The sequence below is a fragment of the Arachis stenosperma genome, chromosome 9, assembly GCF_014773155.1.
Source record: "Arachis stenosperma cultivar V10309 chromosome 9, arast.V10309.gnm1.PFL2, whole genome shotgun sequence".
In the NCBI taxonomy this organism is placed as follows: domain Eukaryota; kingdom Viridiplantae; phylum Streptophyta; class Magnoliopsida; order Fabales; family Fabaceae; genus Arachis; species Arachis stenosperma.
Genome location: NC_080385.1, coordinates 7106755 through 7125904, shown reverse-complemented (window position 1 = coordinate 7125904; position 19150 = coordinate 7106755). Strand labels below are relative to the sequence as shown.

The following is a 19150-nucleotide window of genomic DNA, read 5'->3' as shown; positions in this document are numbered from 1 at the left end:
TCAAGATGCAACATCAGAAATGTCTCATGCCAAGTGACGAGACAAAATGAAAATGTCTCGTGACTAGGGACGAGATAAAACAGAAAAGTCTCATCTAAAGTCCAGCAAGAGTCAGCAAGCAAAAAGGGGCTAAGATTCAACCCCCCCTTCTCTTAGCCACTGAAACCATCATTTATCATTTAAAAGTAAAAAAAAAAAAACATTTTTACAAAAAGATAATTATAAAATGTTCGATGTAGTATCCAACTAAAAAAAAGGTGAGAATGTCCTTAGTTTTTCGATAACCTACCGAGCACATTGAAAGAGAGATACTACTATATACACTGTAGTGAGGCTCCCGTATATTTTCATCATTTTGGACCCACACGGAAAAGAAAGAAGAAGCACGCACAATAGCATATGCACCGAAAGTAAGATGTTTTTTTCTCAACTGTGTCTGCGAAATTGCAAAGAAAGCCTCTTGTTTACTTAGTTGACTTCAGTCAAAGAAAGTAGAAACGCGGATCCACGAAAGTAAGATCTGTTAACACTTTCCTTTTGTTTTTCCCTTCAAGAGATCACAAGTCATGGCCATATAGCAAGAGAGACAACATACAACACCATTTCTTTCTCTATTAACTCAATTCCCACACCACCCATAACTTAACATACACATCATGCCACTTTCCGGTGCTTCTTCTTCTTATTCTCAAGCATCTGTCACTCATCAATACGATGTCTTTATCAGCTTCAGAGGTGAGGACACGCGTAACGGCTTCACCAGCCATCTTCATTCTGCTCTCCGCAGAAATCAGATCGAGACCTTCATAGATTACAGAATCCAGAAAGGAGGGGCCATCTGGAACGAACTTGTTGAGGCCATCAGAGACTCAAACTTGTTTCTTGTTATCTTCTCTGAGAAGTATGCTTGCTCAAAGTGGTGCTTGAGAGAGCTGGTGGAGATCATGGAATGCAAGAAGAAGAATGAAAATGTGATTGTGATTCCAGTGTTCTACAGAATAGAACCCACACATGTTCGCAAGCAGAGCGGAACTTACCACACAGCATTCGCTGAGCACGAGAGATCTTTGGAGCGTAGCGTTGTGCAGCAATGGAGGACTGCACTCTTTGAAGCTTCCAATCTTTCTGGCTTCCATTGCGATCATCACAGGTAAAAGGCCCCAACCTTCTTAAGTTTTAACAACATCATATTCTGAGTTTAACAGAACTGCATAGTCAAATGCTTGAGTAAGATTGTCAAAATTCATAAGCCAGATAGGGGCAGTGTTATTTTATTTAACTTCAATTTTGAATCAACACTAATGTATATAACAAATACTTGCCTCTGATTATTTTTTTTTAACTTAGTATTTATAATTTTAGTATATAATATTTATAATTATATATTTATGATATTTAATATTATTAAATTCTTTCAATAATAATTAATAAATATATATAAGATAAGATAAACAATAATTAAAAAAATATAAAATATATAAGACAATTTAATTTTTAACTATTTTAAATTTTTATTTTTTTTAAATATTTTTTATTTTTTGTATCAACTACTATTTATAATTGTAATTACAACTTAAATACTCTCACAAGTAAATAAAAAAAATATTAAATCCAATTTCTCTCCATTCTAAAATAGAACAAAACCATTTCTGTAAAAAAAAAAAAAAAATAGACCCGTCCCAGTCAGAATCGGATTTAGGAGGGGAATATTGTAATAGTGAATGTGATGCATAAAGTGAAGCTCATCGTGTAATGGTATTAAAGCTGCTTAGGGTGTGTTTGGAATTTATTTTAGAAAAAATAGAAGTCCGTTCGAGTGTTTTTAACGTCTCATTTTTATATTTAATAATTTTACGAAACTCTAAATCTAAAATTGTTTTTATTTTTGAACGTACGTATATATGAAGCAAAAAATTATAGCTTCAATCTTTTAGTTTTAATTTTTTTTTATAAAAATCTTTTAGATTTGTTTCAATCACACTAAGATAAATATTTTAATTTTTTTATTATTTTTAGTATTTTTTTTATATTTTGATTTTATATTTTTTATTGTATTTTTTATTTATATGATAAATATTTTATTATTTTTTAATATTCTAATGTTATATTTTTATTGTATTTTTTTATCCATATATGACAACTATTGTTAATATAAATTCTTATTTTTATTAATTTTTATGATATTTTTTATTTATATAATTTTTTTTTATTATACTATATTTATGTTGGGTATAAATTTTTAATTTTTTATTTAATTTTATTCATATAAATTTTATTTACTTATTATAATTTTTTTGTTCATATGATATATGTTGTTAGTTGTAATTATTATATACTATGTTTATATGAAATTTTTTTTGTTGTTTTTATTTTACTTTTTACTGTACTTTATTTTCGTTTTTATTATATACCAATTATAAGTAACAAAAAAGTTATAAATAATAAAAATGTATAGTCTAAAATGATATTAAATTAAACAATATTAATGATACTAAAAAATTATAGAACATTTTTTTATTTGATATTATAAAACATAAAGTACTCTTTTTCATATTTTTTATTATATTTATTTTATTTATATGATAAATATTTTTTATATTTTTTTTAGTGTTTTGCTTTTTCATGTATATTATTATTTTTTATTATTTTTTAGTTCATCTAAATTTTTTTTATTATATGAAATTTTTTTATGATATTTTTATATATTTTATTAGTATTTTATCTTTTAATTTTATATTTATTAGTATTTTTATGTATTAAAATATATTTTGTTAATTTTTATATATTATTTTAATTTAGTAAATAAATATTAATTTTATTATTAATTTTCATCAAAATCAAATTTACAAAATCAATTTTATGAAAATTGAAATTTAAACACACACTTAGTATATTAATATAACACGGTTCAAACTATACTCATGCATTAGCTTTATTTATTTATTTTTTATTTAGTTTAGAGTTTTTTTATAGTTAATTTTTACACCTATTATCATATGAAAAATACCTTAATGTTTATAATAACATTTTTTTATTTTATTTGGTTGTTACTTCTTTTTTTTTACTATTTTTCACTTAATTTTTATAGCTATTATTATATAAAAATAATTTAATATTTATAATAACATTAACATCTAATTAGATGTTAAAAAATTTATATATATCATAGTAAATTGTTTTAAAATTTATTTATTTTTGTCATGATATTAAAATAATAAAATATTAAATAAATCTATTAAAATAAATATATTTTACATATTCATTCCCGAATATATTTAAAATTCATATAACAAAATTATTAAAAATATTGATCATATTATTTATCTCATATTTTTTACGATATAAAACATAATAAAAATACAACTTACAATCACTTTAATATTTAATAAAATAAATCAATTAATAAAAATTTTCAAAAATAAATAATTTGCATATTTTATTGGATCTAAAATAAAAAAATTATAAAAACACAAAATGAGATAACTTTTTTATTTAACAAACACTTATTAATATTTTTTAAATAATAATTATAATTATATATATTATCAAATATATGATATTATATTTAATTATATAAGATTTTAATTTTTGAATCCTCCTTTACTAAATTTTTGGAGCCATCCTAGGTCTTAGTCTCTGTTCGTGTCCTCTGCGGGACATAGCAGTCCTTCTATCATCTTCTCTCGTCAAACTTAACCGAAGAAATTTATGTAGCATTTAACATTATTGATGTGGACGCTGGATCTCCATTAAGTGTCATGCTAACGAATAGATAATGATCAATAGTCGATTTATCTCCCTATGAGAAACAGTCAAGTGTTGATTTGTTCCTTTATGCTAATGGTTAGGAGTCAATTTATTCCTCTTTATTCACGAAAAACGACATCATTTCAAGTACTGCATTGAACCAAAACCTATGCTATTTGGGATGATTATTCATCCCAACAAAAACCTCTCATTCCTTTTGCAAATCAAATACGAATCGTAGGACACTACAAGAAATTTGCCAAAAGTTGGATTTAGTGGCGGACAAATTTAAATGGTAAAATCTTCACCTAATTACCGGCAGACTTAAACCTCTAATTAGCAAATTTTTTGAGGTCGTCACCGTCTTTTCGATGGTTATTTTGCCCCCATAAATTTGTATTTTCGTGCATTTCTCACCGTTAGATTTATCTCCCGCTAAATCCAACAAAAATATATTATTCATCAATAATTATATTAATTAATACTGTCTCGACGGTAAATTTTGAAAGTCATGGTCATGTGGTGAATAATAAAATGAAAGAGTTAGAAAAAAGGTTAATTGGATTAGAGAATAAGTTGAAGAAGAGTAGAATGAAAATCAATAAAAACAGATGTGCCTTAATTTTGAATGTAGTGATTTTGCATTTTTTGTGGGGTTGTGACTTTAACATGCATTTTTCAACTTTAAAGAAAGTATAGATGAATAATAAAGAAACAGTTTATCTTTGACAAATTAACACCTAATGATAGCATAATATGGACAACAACATCGTTCTAAGACCAAAAAAAAAAAATCAGAACATTTGTTCCAAAATCAAAAATATTATATCACCGAGAGGTTTTAAATAAGTAAAGTAAACAGTGAAAAACAAAATATATGTCCTTTAAGACCTATAGCTAATATCGACACTAGCAACATCTTAGTTATCCAATATCAATTCTTCTTATAGATTTTGATTTAGTCGAGCATGTGAAACAGCATGATTTTCATGAATAAAAGAGGACAAATTGACTTTTGACTATTCTCTATAGGGGTGGCAAAACGGGTCGAGTCCATCGAGCCGATCTGCTAAACCCGCTAAAAAAGGCGGGTCGGGTTAGGATTTGGAGCCCGCCAAATTAAAAAAATCCGCCAAACCCGCACCGCCAAATTGGCGGGGCGGAACGGGCCGGAAATTTTTATTTTTCTTTTTTTTATTAAATAAAAGAGTGATTACTATTATAAAATTAATAATTATAGAATTTTTAAACATTTTTTTCATTTTTTGTTTTTATTCTTCTTTTAGTTATTAACTTTATTTATTTTATTTTACAATTTCGTATATATCCTCAAATTATGTGACTTATTTTTTAAAATAAAAATGATTCTATTGACAAATATTATTTTGAACAATTTTATTGAAGTTAAAAATAAAAAAAACTAGTCAAAAAATAATATTATAATTTGAGTATTTTTTATTTGTATTTGATTTTTTAATTATTATTTTTTGGTTAATTTTAATGAATTTTATTTTTTGAAAAAAAAAAGAATCAAGCGGGTTAGCCCGCCAACCTGCTAATCTGCCATAAAGTGGGGGCGGGCTAGCATTTGGAATCCATTTTAGTTGACGGGGCGGGCCGGTCTGCCCCGTTTATGAGGTGAGCCTAAGCAGGGCAGAGCGGATTGGGGCAGACCTACCCACTTTGCCACCCCTAATTCTCTATATATAAAGAGACAAATCATTTATAGGGAGTCAAATTGACTCATGACCGTTACTCATTAGCCAATATGGCACTTAACGGAGACTCAGCATCTACATTAGCAATGTTTAAGTGTCACATAGGTTTTTTTCATTAAATTTGGTGAGAGAAAATGACGAAAAGATCATAATATCTCACGATACATAAAGACAAGATTGAAACGAATTTATTTTTTGACAAAAATCGTCTTGTTTTATTTTGGAATGAACAGAAATGGAATTGGATATTTACTCTAAAATTCAGTTAAATACAACAATATAAATTTTTTTAAAAAAATAACTATTTTATAGTTCGGAACTACACTCTGATTTCTTTTTTTTAGGGTAGGTTTAATTTTAAATTTTTTATTCAAAGAGCCCATAAATGTATATTTTTATTTTAATTTTATTGATTTACTTGCATTACCCTTTTGGCCCAACTTCAATATAATAAAAAATGAAAATGCGTGCTAAACCCCAAAAAAAAAAAAAAAATTGAATAAGATCTTTGGTTGTCTAGAATTCGATCTAACTATAACAATTCAAACAAAGGCTTGATCTTGTGACGTGCTGTGAATATAACACTAAATAATAAGTGTACTAACCGTTTCAAATAATAAAAATGAGTAAAGTATATCATTTTTATAAAGAATTGTCAAATGTTAAATTTGTTTTTTCAACTATTATTTAAGTTGATAAAATTTAATTGTATTGCTAAATTGATTGTATGCCATAAACTGGAATAAAAATATAAATAATAAAAGAGCAATTAACTGAAAACTTTTTTGTATGCAATAAATAAAATTAGAATTATTAGGAAATTTGGTTTCATCATATTATGAAATTGACTATATATGTCATATTTAGTATTATTCAATGTATTTGTTGTGAATTCAAATTGGATAAGTTTTTTAATGTAGTTTCTAGTTTTTCTTATAATCACAAAACTTTCTTAAACTCGTATAAATACACTAATCTCTTAGTTACAATTTATGTGAATAAAGGATTATGTATTTTTGTGAATAAAGGATTATGCACATAAATTGCATTCTAGTGTTTGCTCAATTTATGGTATTTATAATTAGTAGCTTCATTTATAACTTCATTCTCAAGTGCATTGTAAATTAACATATCATTTAAATAGTGATTAAGTATCTAAGCATTAAAATTGATTATAAACATATATGACTCATAACACCATTCATTGAATAACATTAATTCATAACATATCAATTCACATAATGGGCTTATCAATGTTCTAGCCAATAAATTTAGATCATAATGAAATAAAATGAAATAGAGATTATAATTAAAATTGAGAGAAAGTACATGATTGTAGTTGACAAGAGTTTGGCTCCAAGTTGCTAACTTGCTATATTGATGCTTCCATTGCTTTCAGTCAGAAACTCTAAATCAACCATCAAATACGTTTGTGTATTTTTTTGGTTCCTTCCTTCTCTTTTTTCCCACTTGCTTTCTTTTGTGCGACTCCTTTATACTCAAATGATCAGCACATTGGTTATAAAGCTCTATTTTTTAAAGATTATTGGTAAGTTGCCTCATTATGTAAACTAAGCTTTTACTTATATTTCATGACATTACTGTTTTTCTTGAAAAGTTTAATTTTCATATTATAGCTAAGTTGGTTTTAAAACATGCTATAATTGGTTGCAGTATATATTCAAATTTAAATTACAAGAAAAACATTATACTATAACAACCACAATGCCTAGCTACAATATCTGCAATCAGCACAATTAATTTATTGTCAATGTTAAAACAGTGGTGGAGAACAGACACTGAAGAAGAGATAAAAAGAAAGCTCACTCCAAAATCAGAGTAATATTTTCTTGTTAAATTATTGTGTATGTGGTGGTTCGTTTTTAGCCTGTTGCAACATATTTGTGTTGATTTTCAAACTGACAGGAACAATTTTATGCAGTGCTAATGGAAAACTTAAATGCTGCTCATTATAGGGGATTTATTTCTTGTCATCTAACAATTGTGTTGTTGTGATGTGTGGATATGGGACTGGCATAAAATGCTATATATTGATATGTTTATTGGTTTGTCTTTCTTTTACCCCACCTTAAATGTTAAGAGACTTTTGTTCTATGGGAGCTTTGATAAAAAACTAAATTAAAGTACCGGTGATTATATGTTGATAATTATTTGCAATAAGTATATTCAGAGGGAAAAAATAAAAAACTAATTTTGGATCCATTTATTACGGTGAAAATGATGAAATTATGTTCATATATACTACCAATTATTACCTATAGTGAACTAGGATTTTTTTGTGGTATGCCATGATCAGAAAATTACTGCATTTTTTAAGAGTATATATATTTTTTATCTACAAGACATCATATTCACATTGAATATATTTCAAAAGCACGTAATAATTAGTCACAAAACATATATATAGTAATCTCTCAATAGGACCAACAACATTTTATTTATAAGTCGCTATCTTGCTAATAATATGAGATTAACCACACTGATATCTATTATCGATCTCTATTCAAAATTCTCTAAACTTGTCTGACAAGTTTCTTTCATTTTTATTTATTTATTTTATCAAAATATAGTTGAATAGGACAAGAGATGAAATGAAAGAAGGGGACGGATTCGGTACGCAGGGTAAGATAGCGCACTGAAGCGCTATTTGATTGTTTGGCGCACCGGTCAGCCAGGTGAGACCAGAATTAAAATGCATGCTTTTGGTGGGTTTTTTTCGCAAATTTATATACACTATAGGGGTCACTTTTTAGTTTTTTAAAATGAATACACTTAATTTAATTGTTAGAATTAGTCAACTATTACTGCCGCCGTATTCCTTCGTTTCTCCTCCCCTTTCACTCCGTCGCAATCGCACCCTCTTCCTCCTCTTCCCCTCCGTCGCAACTACACCCTCTTCCTCCCCTTTACCTCCATCGCAATCGCACCCTCTTCCTCCCCTTCTCCTCCGTCGCAATCGCACCGTCCCTTCCTATCTCCACCACCGTGAACGACTGAAACCTCCCAACTCAGCTAACTTCTTCTTCCCCCCCGACAAATAGCCTCACCTCTGACGACCACGGTACCTGATCTGCATTGTCGGTTGGCTTCGGCAGTAGATGGCTTCGCCGTCTCCATCAATGGAAAGAAGGTACCTGTTGTATTATCACCCTTCACTAGATTTACAAATATCCCCCTTTTTCTTCGTCATAGGTCTCCAATTGTCTTTGAAGTACATCCCCCAATTTTGCGTGTTTCGCTAAAATTACCGCATTGTTGCTGTTTGGCACAGGGTTGCCGAGGATGAAGATACCACTGGGGGCGTGCGCATCGGCGATGAAGCAGAAATGTCCGACGGAGCAGACCACGGAGTTGGATCGATTGAGGGCGAACGCTCTGAAGGGATGGAGTCGGAGGAGAACGACTTTCAGGAAGACGATACAGAACACGACCGTCATGCAGAGGCCGATGTCGACAGTGGGGATGCGGTCGAATTGGAAGACGGTTTGGATGGCGCCGGAGGAATGTCTGAGAATTATGCGGAAGACGAGTTTTACGCCGTTGATTCCGGCGAGTGCATAGGTTGGATTGATTTTTTGAACTTGAGCGCGGAGGATGTTCTCCGGTTTAATTTCGCAGATGTTGACATTGCATTTGAGTTCTATCAGCAATATGCAAAGCACCATGGATTCGGCGCGAGACGTTCCAGAAGCGAAAAACGCGGCGAAGTAAGGATACGGCAGGAGTTTGTTTGCCACTGACAAGGGTTCCGATCCCCGAAGTTCTACTCGATGCCTAACCGGCAAAAGAGGCCGAGGGCCGAGACACGGTGTGGATGCCCTGTGAGGATGTTACTCCGCATGGACGATGAATCAGGACGTTGGCACGTTTCGTTCTTTTCAGACGCGCATAACCACCACGTTCTTGAGTTGCAATTTTCTTCCATGCTCCCGGGCCATCGGAGGATGAGCGAAGCGGACATCCAGCAGATGAACGACATGCGCAAAGGGGGCATTGGCGTCTCCCGAATCCACGGTTTTATGGCGAGCCTGGCCGGCGGGTATCATAATGTCCCGTACACAACAAGGGACATGCACAATGTAAATGCGAAGCAACGAAGGGAGGGTGGCGTAGATGCGGAATCGTGCTTGAGGTATCTCCGAGAGTGCAAGGCAAATGATCCCGCACTGTACTACAAGGAAGTCGTTGACGGTGAGGGCGTGCTGCAACACTTGTTTTGGTGTGACGGCACCAGCCAAATTGATTACCAGGTGTTTGGAGACGTGGTTGCGTTTGATGCAACTTACAAGAAAAACGTTTACCTTTCACCTCTCGTAGTATTCTCCGGTGTGAATCACCACAACCAAACCGTTGTCTTTGCCGCTGCATTGGTGGCAGACGAGAAAGAAGAGACATATGTCTGGCTGCTTCAGCAGTTGCAAACTTCAATGAAAGGGAAGGCTCCCGTGTCCATAATAACCGACGGTGACAGGCAAATAAAGTCTGCGATCGAGCAAGTTTTTCCGGAGGCTCACCATCGACTCTGCGCTTGGCATCTACTCCGAAACGCCACGAGCAACATTGGAAAGCCCATATTCACCAGGATGTTTAGGGATTGCATGCTCGGCGACTACGAGGTCCGAACATTTCAGAGAAAGTGGTTTGAGATGGTTGAGAAATTTGGAGTGGCCGATAAAAGATGGGTACAGGACATGTACGAAAGAAGGCACAGCTGGGCCACAGCACACATACGGGGAAAGTTCTTTGCCGAATTTCGAACAACATCAAGGTGCGAGGGCTTGCACGCTGTGATATCACGGTATGTTAAGTCTCGATACAGCTACACTGAGTTTTTACGTCATTTCCATCGATGCTTGATGTTCGTCCGCGCAAAGGAGGTGGAGGCTGATTTCGAGTGCGCAAAGGGTGACCCTGTTATGACCACCAACCTGAAACAGCTGGAGCGGAGTGCGGCCGACAACTACACTCGTGCGATATTCTATTTGTTTGTTCCCATTCTTGACAGAGCCTGTGCAATGAGGGTGGTTGACTCTGAAGACAACGGTTCCTATTTTATTCACACCGTCTCTCGATACGGCACTCCGGGGAAGGAGTGGCGTGTTGTTGCAACGTCTGATACGAGGGAGGTCCGATGCACGTGCATGAGAATGGAATGTTTCGGGGTCCCCTGCGAACATATAATTGCGGTGCTTGTTCTTAACAATGTTCATGAGATCCCGAGGTCTCTGATATTACCGAGATGGACCAAGGATGCAAAACTTGTGGCGGTGGAGTCGATGGGCGTGATTTGGGATTCTGTACAACTGACGCAACACTGGTGCCTGATGGATTGGTACCGGAAAGTGTGCAAGATTGCATGTCACAGCACCGAGAAGTTCCAGTTTGCAAGAGACATAGCTGTGCTGATGCTGAAGCACTTCGAGGACGAAGATGCAGGGAACAGCAGTTTTCAACACGAGGGGCCACCTACTGAGGGCGGGAGACCCCCGGCGCAAAATCCACCCAGGCGCAGTACAAAGGGTAACGGTGGTCACGGTGGAAAGAAGACCCAGCGATGTCGTTTGTGCCGGGAGGTGGGACACAACAGGACGACGTGTCCGGAGCGTCGCACAATGGAACCATCCAGCTCAGTTGCAGAGGACATGGATTCGATGGACACTGACATGGTGGGTTGGTCGCTCTATAGACGATGTAGTTAAGTTTTCTGGTCTGTTAAATGGATCTAATCGTTTGTTTTTTACATTGGTGTTAAGTCTATGATAACCTATCCGGCGATCTGTATGCGACCGCGGAGATTCCTTCGTTCCAATGCTCCGATAGTGACACGCAGGCCGGGTTTGCTAACAGCGACTTCGCTGGGCCCAGGACGTCCGGGCCAGTCATGTCTCTCGCCGATTGAGCAAAGGGGGCCTACAGTCGTCACCACTGTGTGTTGCAACGGCAGGTTGGTCGAACCCTTTGACGTTCTCCGGTAGGTTGTAGCCGCACACCGTTCGGTGTCTGCATGTCAAATAGGTACAGAACTGTCTTTATGTCGTCCACGTAAAAACAAGTTGTTGGTATGTTGGCTGTCGTTGGTATGTAAGTGTTCTATAGATATCACCGTTTTTAACCGGGATTCAGGATGTGTAGGGTTTAAGTGGTGTCATGCGAGTAGCTGCAAATCGACTGTCAAACCTGATGTATTATTATTCGGTCGTTAGGGGCATTTTTACAGCCATTCTATGTTCAGTGGATATTTTGTATGTATGGTAAGTAGATATTTTGTATGTAGTTGGTAGTAACGTTCAGTGGATATTCAGATGCACGTATCATAAAAAATCTCGTTGGAAAATGCATGTGGTTCAGTCTCATAAAAAAATCTCGTTGGAAAATGCATGTGGTTCAATCGCGACCTTGAAGTTCTTTGTAAGGGATCGTTGCTTGATGTAATTTAAAACACACGCTTAAAACACCTGAAGTGAGGAGTAAAATGCACTAAATGAAGCACGGCAACAACTTCGACTCAATAAACAACCACCACTGATTAGCATTTTGGGGTTATTAACACCTCAGTGTGAAGATTCAAAATTAAAAATGCAAAGATACAAAATGCAGGTGAAGTGAATCGGATTACATTCAAGGTTCACAGCTTAAATTAACATTCAAAGTTCAAAGGCACAAATTGACATACATTTCTAATATTGGCACATCAGTCCATTTGCAATGCAACGTGCACGTTAACGACAGAAACGATTACCGTGTTTATCATCCAAAAAATAAGCTAATGACGGGAAGGTAGAATTGTATTCCTGGGCCCTAATAATATATAGATTCAAGATACAGATGTCTGGACATGCAGGTTGCACCACCGTACTTGACCGAGTGACTTGGATGGGGTTGGGGACGGTGGCTTCGGGTTTAGGGGACCGGAGTTGTCAATATATATGCAGCCGGTATTCTTGCGGCGCAAGCCGTTCGAAGACACAAACATGGCCGTGTCTTAGTTGGCATGCAGTTGCTAAGGCAGACCAGCCAATTCCAAAGCATCCGTTCGTCCTCCCGACATAGTGCGTGTACCGAACGGTCCACGCTCCCCTGTCGTTGGTAATCGTAATTGGGCTATCCTCGCATACTCCCGGCAGAGGGGGGACATTCGGCTGGAAGTGAAGACATCGCTTTGGTTAGATCAATAAAATAATTGACTAGAACAATAGGATATGAAATAGTTGCCCTTAAAAACAATTGTGGGCACACTTACGAGAAAACGGTTTGCCACGCGGTGCACGATTGGACTTACAAAGAACGGATTGGTCGATCTGAACCCATCGGCTATGTGCCTTGACCTGGGGGCCGACGGTTCGGTTATACAAGTGGAGTCCGTCCCGGGGCCGGCATGGGCGAAGTAGTTGATTTCCATTGTTTGACCGTTGAAGAACATGACGTACATTGTGTTCTGAACGGCGTGATAACGGAACAGCACAAGCCACTCATCCCTTAGGCCATAGAGTGCCCGGACACCGTCCCATCCTCCATGAAGCACGATCCTCCCGTTAGGTTGCATATTCCAGCCCACGCGATGACGATGTCCTGTAGGCGTGGTTAGGATCAGTGGTCGCGGTAGGGACTGGCCATATGCCCGGAGAACCGCAGCGGGAGCTTCTGTAGTGGATGGTGGAAAAACAAAAGGGTTACAATGTGCCACAGATGGATGGATTGATGATTGCAGGAGTTAAAGGAATTGAAATTGGGTTCCATACCAGTGTATCAGGGGCGTTCACCGGGATTATCGTGAAGAACTGGACTGTATAGTTGCCATGTGCGGGTATTGCCGGAAGACTTCCGTTTCTCAAGTTTCTGGTGGAACGTAAAACAGCATAAAACAAACGAGTTAGCCGATTGCATACCAATTACCCGCTAGAATGATATTGTTACCTTCCGTAATTGATCTCGAAGTATGTTGTGTCGTGGATGGCCGCATAGAAAAACTTGGGTTGGTGATACGATAGCATCATTGAGTCACCGATTCGCAGGTGGTAGTGTTCGTAAAAGGCTCGCCAGCCGCGGGTGAATACGATTTGATGCGGATGCTCCTCGTCCACATCCCACGAGATGCTCCACGACTGACCGTTTGTGGTGATTACCTCGACGGGGTTCCTCATGTTATCCCGTACAACGTTGGAGAAGGGCACCGGCAATCTCTGCAGGAGCAAAAAATCGATAATGATGTGGGCTTGCATGCTGGCCTTGGGGTTATGTGAGTAGAACATAAAAAGTTAAAACTTACAATTTGATTCTCCATGTTGGGGATTATGAATCTGAAGAAGCGAAAATCAGCGAGCTGCGGCATGGTGATACCTCGTGTGCGATTTCTTTGACGGTTTTGGGTTCTTTACTGCCGGAAGCTGTTGAGTATCCAACAATGGCTTCCCTTCTTCGAAAAGTATGTGATTTTTATTTTTTGGGTAACGTACGAACCTACGCGCGTTAAACAGGCGAAACAACTCCCGCCGTTCAAAGTTATCCTTTTTAATAAGTAACACTTAAACCTGATTAAGTGGACATTAATGTGGCATTAATATAGTTGCACTTACCAATGGCAACTACCGGGTTTAAAAAAAAAATTCGATTACCACCGCATGAGCACAGGATTTAAATTTAGGCCTAATCTAGTGTTATCATTCATTCCATTGCGTGGGTCAGTGAGTAATGAGTTCGTAGTGTCAGCCACGACTTGTTGATGGATGGATGGATTGATGTTTTCGAACGACGCAGATAATCACGTTATTTTTTACTTTTTGTACATTTACCGTTTTTAATTTTTTTCCTTGAAAAAAACCTTTTTTAAATTGTTTGCACGTGCTGGAAGTTAACATTTTCTTCCGTGTTGGTGATGGTCCGGAAAAACCGAGTCGAGTCAAAACCCAGATTCCGTAATCGTCCAACCGCCCAACATCGAATAACGTAAAGGGGCCCAAGATAAGTATAGAGTAAAAGTAGGGGCCCATAACCGTAATAAGAAGTATGGCCCATGATACAATCAGTCCACGAAAAAAACTGTAGTGCATGAGTTAACCCAAAAAAAAAAAGACGTTGAATTCCGCATCTTCAGACGTATGTTACTCGCGCTTTCCCTTCTTCGCGGCCGACTTAGCAAGCAATGCACCACTTTCCTCGTTGCATCTTCCCGTTAGCAGCGCAATTGCCATTTTTATCCTGATATTCTCTTCGTCCAGCTACAATGGTCAATACCGCGTTTATTAGAGACACTTACTGCAATTGCATGCATTTTACCTGTTTGCATGCGTTAACTTACAATTGGCAACACCGCGTACGTGAACCTGCGTCCCATTGCCATCCACTGCATGACCCAAATGCCAGCGTCTGTACTGCTGCTGTTTTGGGCACTCCCGGTGCGGACATGATTTCCATACTGGCAAACTCGGGAGCGGCCTTAGAGCGTAAGTTTTTATACCCGTCAGTTGCAACAATTCCATCCAGGGCAGTAAGCTGGCACATATTCAAAAACATAAAATAGATTAGCGTGTTTGGATAGGACGATGATCTTACTTATGTTCGTCGCGTACCATGCATTGTATGACACGTCTCCTTCTTGCCTTTGATTCTTTAGTCGCATTCGTGTCAAATTGATAGACTTGCTTGTCCGACAGGTCAACCACGGCCAAGAACCAGTGCTTCTCATAGTCTTCTTCTAGTACTGGCATATAGACCTGCGATCGATAGAAAAAGCCGAAAACCAGAAGAGACTCAAAATTCAGTCTGACCATGACCAGAACATGCGTACAAGAATGTTATTGGTCGGTAGCTTACGATGCGCAGGTCTTCAGTCGGGTGCATGTGTTCTTTCCCGTATCGCTGTGCCAAAATTTCAGGGTGGACGCCATCCATTACATCGGACTGGTTACTCAGGGAGTATTCAGAGGTTAAAACAAGTGACCGGCATATGTCAACGGTACAAGGTTCGTGTTATAACAGATACGGTTAAATCATAGTTATGCATTAAAATGAAGTAGGGAAGTTTGTTTTGGTCCTACCGCAAAATTCGGGTGCAAGCACCACACGGATCCACGGTGATCTCCATCGGTCTCTCCCTCCGATGCAACCATTATCGTGATCATCTCCATTATCTGCAATTGAATTCCGACAAAAAAAAAATTCAGACTTCACATGGAAGTAATCAACCCGGGTCAGCGGAATTAAATCCATTTATTCGAAAAAGGTCCGATCGATTGCTACGTGCCTTCTGGGTTGGTTGCCGACCGTCTAACAGGCATCCCATGTCAGAACGAGTTGCATGTTGCGACCCGATGCGTACAACGATCTCCCTGCGGTCAATAAATGGAAGATGTTACACTGTGAGGGCAATTTTAACTGCCTTCCGGCAAAAATGACGCCGCACGGCATATTCAGCGGTTGATATTCGGATACAATACCCACGTTGGGTCAGAATCATGGTCGTAGACGTAGCTACAGATGTCCATCGCGTGCTGAGAGATGGGCCATGCGTTGGTGGTGTTTGTTCCATTCTTGGTCAGGTTTGAGGGGGGTCGTCGCGGAATATGCTTGTAGGTGTCGGATGTCCGTCCGTGGCTGCTTTCAGGCTTCGATGAGCTCTCGTCGGATGACGTCATTGTGTTAAAGGGAAAACTGCATTTTCTGTTTTGCGTTGGCTGCAGTCCATTGCGTCCTGTCGGGTTGGCTGCATTGTTCGTGCGTTCGGCGGATACAGTCCCTCGGTTACCCCCGTATACCTTTTCCTTGAATCGATTGAAGAAGTTTGTAGCCAAGCCACCCTTCGAGTTATGTTCGTCGACGAGCGTATTTGACCTGCACATCTTTGGGTACATGGCCCGTTTCGGATCGTCTTCTTCATCGTAAACAGACATTTCGACGTCTCCGCCGCCGCTTATTATCGACGATTGATGATGTCTCTTCTTCATCGTTCCTGGATGCATCAACTGTCTACGGTTGGTAATGGAGGTGCGTGACATCGGGTTGTGCATGTGTACCCTTTCGGGAACAGGTTGTCTCTGCTTCTCGATCCGGTTTCCATCGGACGTTGCGTTGACTTGATCCGCATGTTCCTGTAGCCCCTGGGTCACAGGCTCTCTAAGACCGCCCACCAACAACCGAATCGTCACCAATTTCGCTTCGACCCTGTCCATTCGGCGTTGCGCGCTCTTCAATAGAAAATCGTAACAGATCTGTCAGATGGTTGGATTAACCGATTCAGTTAGAGCAGATAGTGAGACAAGTGTTACCAACCTTTGTGTTCTCGAGCACCTCTCTCATTATTTCCAGCAACGCGTCGTTTGGAGTGGTGTCGTTGGGGCCCGGTGTTTTCTGCTCCTCCTAGCATTGGGTGCTTGTTAGTTCGTTCGGGTATAGTACTAACTCAGAAGAATCGGTAGTAGAGTAATCATAACTACCAGAAATAAATAAATACATAAACAAAAAACGATTGATGCACCGCAACCGTACCTGGGACGTCTCGCGGTTGACGTTGTTGGATGCAGCGGGTGTCCCATTCTCTGCCATCGTTGGTTGCAGTATCGGTCGTCGGCGTCCGATGAGTTGGTCCGTGTTGGTCGTGCGTGGATATGGTTGTGTTTTGAGTTGGTTTGATTTGTGAAGATATTTGACTAGGCTAGCTGTTGGCCGGTCATAAAGTTGGGTCTGCAAACACCTTTCTTGGAGTCTGTAGACGGTCAGGTCCATCCAGGCAGGATGCATCACATGCGTTTAGAATTGCACCGGTTAGGCAACCACGGGTGCCGTCCAATATTCAAGGCCTTGCAATGTGCTTCCTAAGATAGCAAAAGGTGACCTGCCGTAGCATGAGGGGGCATGAGGTCAGTTTTCCTATACACTTCTTTAGTTTTGCTACAATGTAGCGCTCAGACGCGCAGTTGTGAATCGTGATGGGTATGTCAATCACGTCATATCAAAAAAACGTAATTGCCCCTTAAATACAGAAGCATATAAAACAACTAATTAATCAATATCCCTTAACAACAAGGAATAACAAGAGATTATTTGACAGTAAGATAATTACATATGAATTAGTATCTTGGAAATTTTTCATGGGGAAAGATTATAACACGCAGAGAAAAACGGGTCACATATTTAACGTTGACGGTTTGGATCGTCGGCTAACAACTACATGGTGTAACATGCGTCCGGCCCGCGGCTGGGGCCTATAATCGACCGTTACGTGCCAAGTTGGCGTCACATGTGTCAGTCAAGAAGAAGGCCGTTGGGATGCGAACACATGACGGCATTAGCAGAGAGGTGAATATGAAACCTCCTTGGGCACGGCTATTTCAAAAGCCAGTGTTTTACTCCCCTCGTAGACTACTGAACACATAATGCAGGGATCCTCTTCCATAAGCTCGTCCTCCGTCGACGCACCGACGCCTCGATGTCACTGTGGCATGAGGTCGCCAATCAGAACCGCTTGGAAATGTGACTATCCGGGCAGAAGATTTTATGGATGTTCTGGGTACGGAACCAGCAGGAAATGCTCATTCTTTCAGTGGTACGATCCAGAGCCCCCGCCCCGTTACTCCGACGTCATTCGCAGGTTGCTAGAAACGAACGAGGGCATTAGAAGCGAGAACACGGAGTTGAAGAAGACAAGGCAGGAACTCCTGGACGAGCTGCTTTCTTTGCAACAGAGTTTGTCTGAAACAAGGGCAGATCTGGAGGCCGCGATTTCTGCATCTACGGCCTTGGAAGACAACATGCTTGCGAGTGTCGCGACTACGAGGAGGCTAGGTGTTCTGATCACCGTGCTGATATCCGCGATCATTTTGTTGTTTTTTTTACCGGTGAAGATCGCTTGATGAGGTTTTTTATTTGTAATTTATTTTTTATTCGGTATTCACGAGTGGAAAACATGACTAGTTTAATGGATTTCATCAAATCTAATTCCTGTGTGGATTCATTGCACCCGTACTATATGTTCTCAATCCAATAAGATAAATTTCATTTCGCATATTCATTCTACCGAGTAAAATAAAACACGATACACATCAATCCATTTGAAAAACATATTTTAAGCATGCCCGGAATACAAACAACGATACAACTGATCGAATCACAATCTCGGTCGCTCTATTAGGGAACTAGACAACCCACTCCCACAGTTATAACGCGCTGAAGGTTCATGTCACTCGGCCACTCACCATTGAATGCGGTGACTCTGTGTCGGTTAAGTAAATTAATCTGAACCAACGAAATCTCCGTCAGAAAACCACCGTTAGCATCTCTTGCCCGCCTGTGGTTGTTTTCGCGCACTGTTATCATACGATCACCCATGATCGTCACAGGATTCCATGGAACGCCGTACTGACCGGCAACTCTTCGCCTGATGAACGGGACGAGGCACATGGATTCCAAGTCAATCTTGCACCATATGGTCGATAGTCCTCGGTGCGGCGATCGTTCATACCCGACCAGGTGTGGGATGCCGTCGAGCACACGCAGTGCCTGCACGTGCTGAATTAAGTTACGGTTTATCCTTATCTTGCTCAGAATAAATGTGTCTGCATCCAACACAACCACATGCGTTGCAATCGTCAAACCACGTCCTCCCCAGTTTACCCACACGGCCTTACCAAGGTGAAAAGCTGAGCCCTCGTCGAGGTGAGTGAGTCGTTGAT

At 38.6% G+C, this 19150-nt stretch overlaps 4 protein-coding genes across 7 annotated transcripts; 3 read left to right on the top strand and 1 right to left on the bottom strand.

The window, feature by feature from the left end:
* The first annotated feature begins 451 nt into the window (after window positions 1-451).
* On the top strand, window positions 452-8163 carry LOC130948631 (disease resistance protein RPV1-like). Of its 3 annotated transcripts, none has more exons than XM_057877431.1 (3): window positions 452-1150; window positions 7249-7304; window positions 8057-8163. In XM_057877431.1, the coding sequence occupies exons 1-2, from the start codon at window positions 657-659 to the stop codon at window positions 7277-7279; spliced, it is 525 nt and encodes a 174-aa protein (XP_057733414.1). In that variant the 5' UTR covers window positions 452-656; the 3' UTR covers window positions 7280-7304; window positions 8057-8163. The 3 variants fall into 3 exon arrangements, with proteins under 3 accessions (XP_057733414.1, XP_057733415.1, XP_057733413.1); XM_057877432.1 differs by lacking the exon at window positions 8057-8163 and adding an exon at window positions 7392-7632; XM_057877430.1 differs by lacking the exon at window positions 8057-8163 and adding an exon at window positions 7408-7635 and having other exon boundaries at window positions 453-1150.
* Window positions 8088-11878, top strand: LOC130948626 (protein FAR1-RELATED SEQUENCE 5-like). Of its 2 annotated transcripts, none has more exons than XM_057877424.1 (2): window positions 8088-8161; window positions 8758-11878. In XM_057877424.1, the coding sequence occupies exon 2, from the start codon at window positions 9257-9259 to the stop codon at window positions 11183-11185; it is 1929 nt and encodes a 642-aa protein (XP_057733407.1). In that variant the 5' UTR covers window positions 8088-8161; window positions 8758-9256; the 3' UTR covers window positions 11186-11878. The 2 variants fall into 2 exon arrangements, with proteins under 2 accessions (XP_057733407.1, XP_057733408.1); XM_057877425.1 differs by lacking the exon at window positions 8088-8161 and adding an exon at window positions 8601-8616.
* Window positions 11879-15633: 3755 nt separating this feature from the next.
* On the bottom strand, window positions 15634-16988 carry LOC130948630 (uncharacterized). The gene is made up of 2 exons (XM_057877429.1): window positions 16968-16988; window positions 15634-16838 (listed from the first exon to the last, which is right to left on the bottom strand). Exon 2 carries the CDS (start codon window positions 16649-16651, stop codon window positions 15893-15895), a length of 759 nt encoding a protein of 252 aa, XP_057733412.1. The 5' UTR covers window positions 16652-16838; window positions 16968-16988; the 3' UTR covers window positions 15634-15892.
* LOC130948962 (uncharacterized) lies at window positions 16951-18331 on the top strand. The gene is made up of 2 exons (XM_057877811.1): window positions 16951-17025; window positions 17861-18331. The coding sequence occupies exons 1-2, from the start codon at window positions 16951-16953 to the stop codon at window positions 18329-18331; spliced, it is 546 nt and encodes a 181-aa protein (XP_057733794.1).
* The last annotated feature ends 819 nt before the right edge of the window (window positions 18332-19150 follow it).

Bases quoted from the DNA above. Each gene is read 5' to 3' on its own strand.
- LOC130948630 (XM_057877429.1), bottom strand. From the start codon at position 16,651: ATGGACAGGGTCGAAGCGAAATTGGTGACGATTCGGTTGTTGGTGGGC.
- LOC130948626 (XM_057877424.1), top strand. From the start codon at position 9,257: ATGCCTAACCGGCAAAAGAGGCCGAGGGCCGAGACACGGTGTGGATGC.
- LOC130948962 (XM_057877811.1), top strand. From the start codon at position 16,951: ATGCACCGCAACCGTACCTGGGACGTCTCGCGGTTGACGTTGTTGGAT. The intron at 17,026-17,860 runs GTTGGTTGCAGT...CACATAATGCAG, and splicing joins GTGTCCCATTCTCTGCCATC to GGATCCTCTTCCATAAGCTC.
- LOC130948631 (XM_057877431.1), top strand. From the start codon at position 657: ATGCCACTTTCCGGTGCTTCTTCTTCTTATTCTCAAGCATCTGTCACT. The intron at 1,151-7,248 runs GTAAAAGGCCCC...ATGTTAAAACAG, and splicing joins TTCCATTGCGATCATCACAG to TGGTGGAGAACAGACACTGA.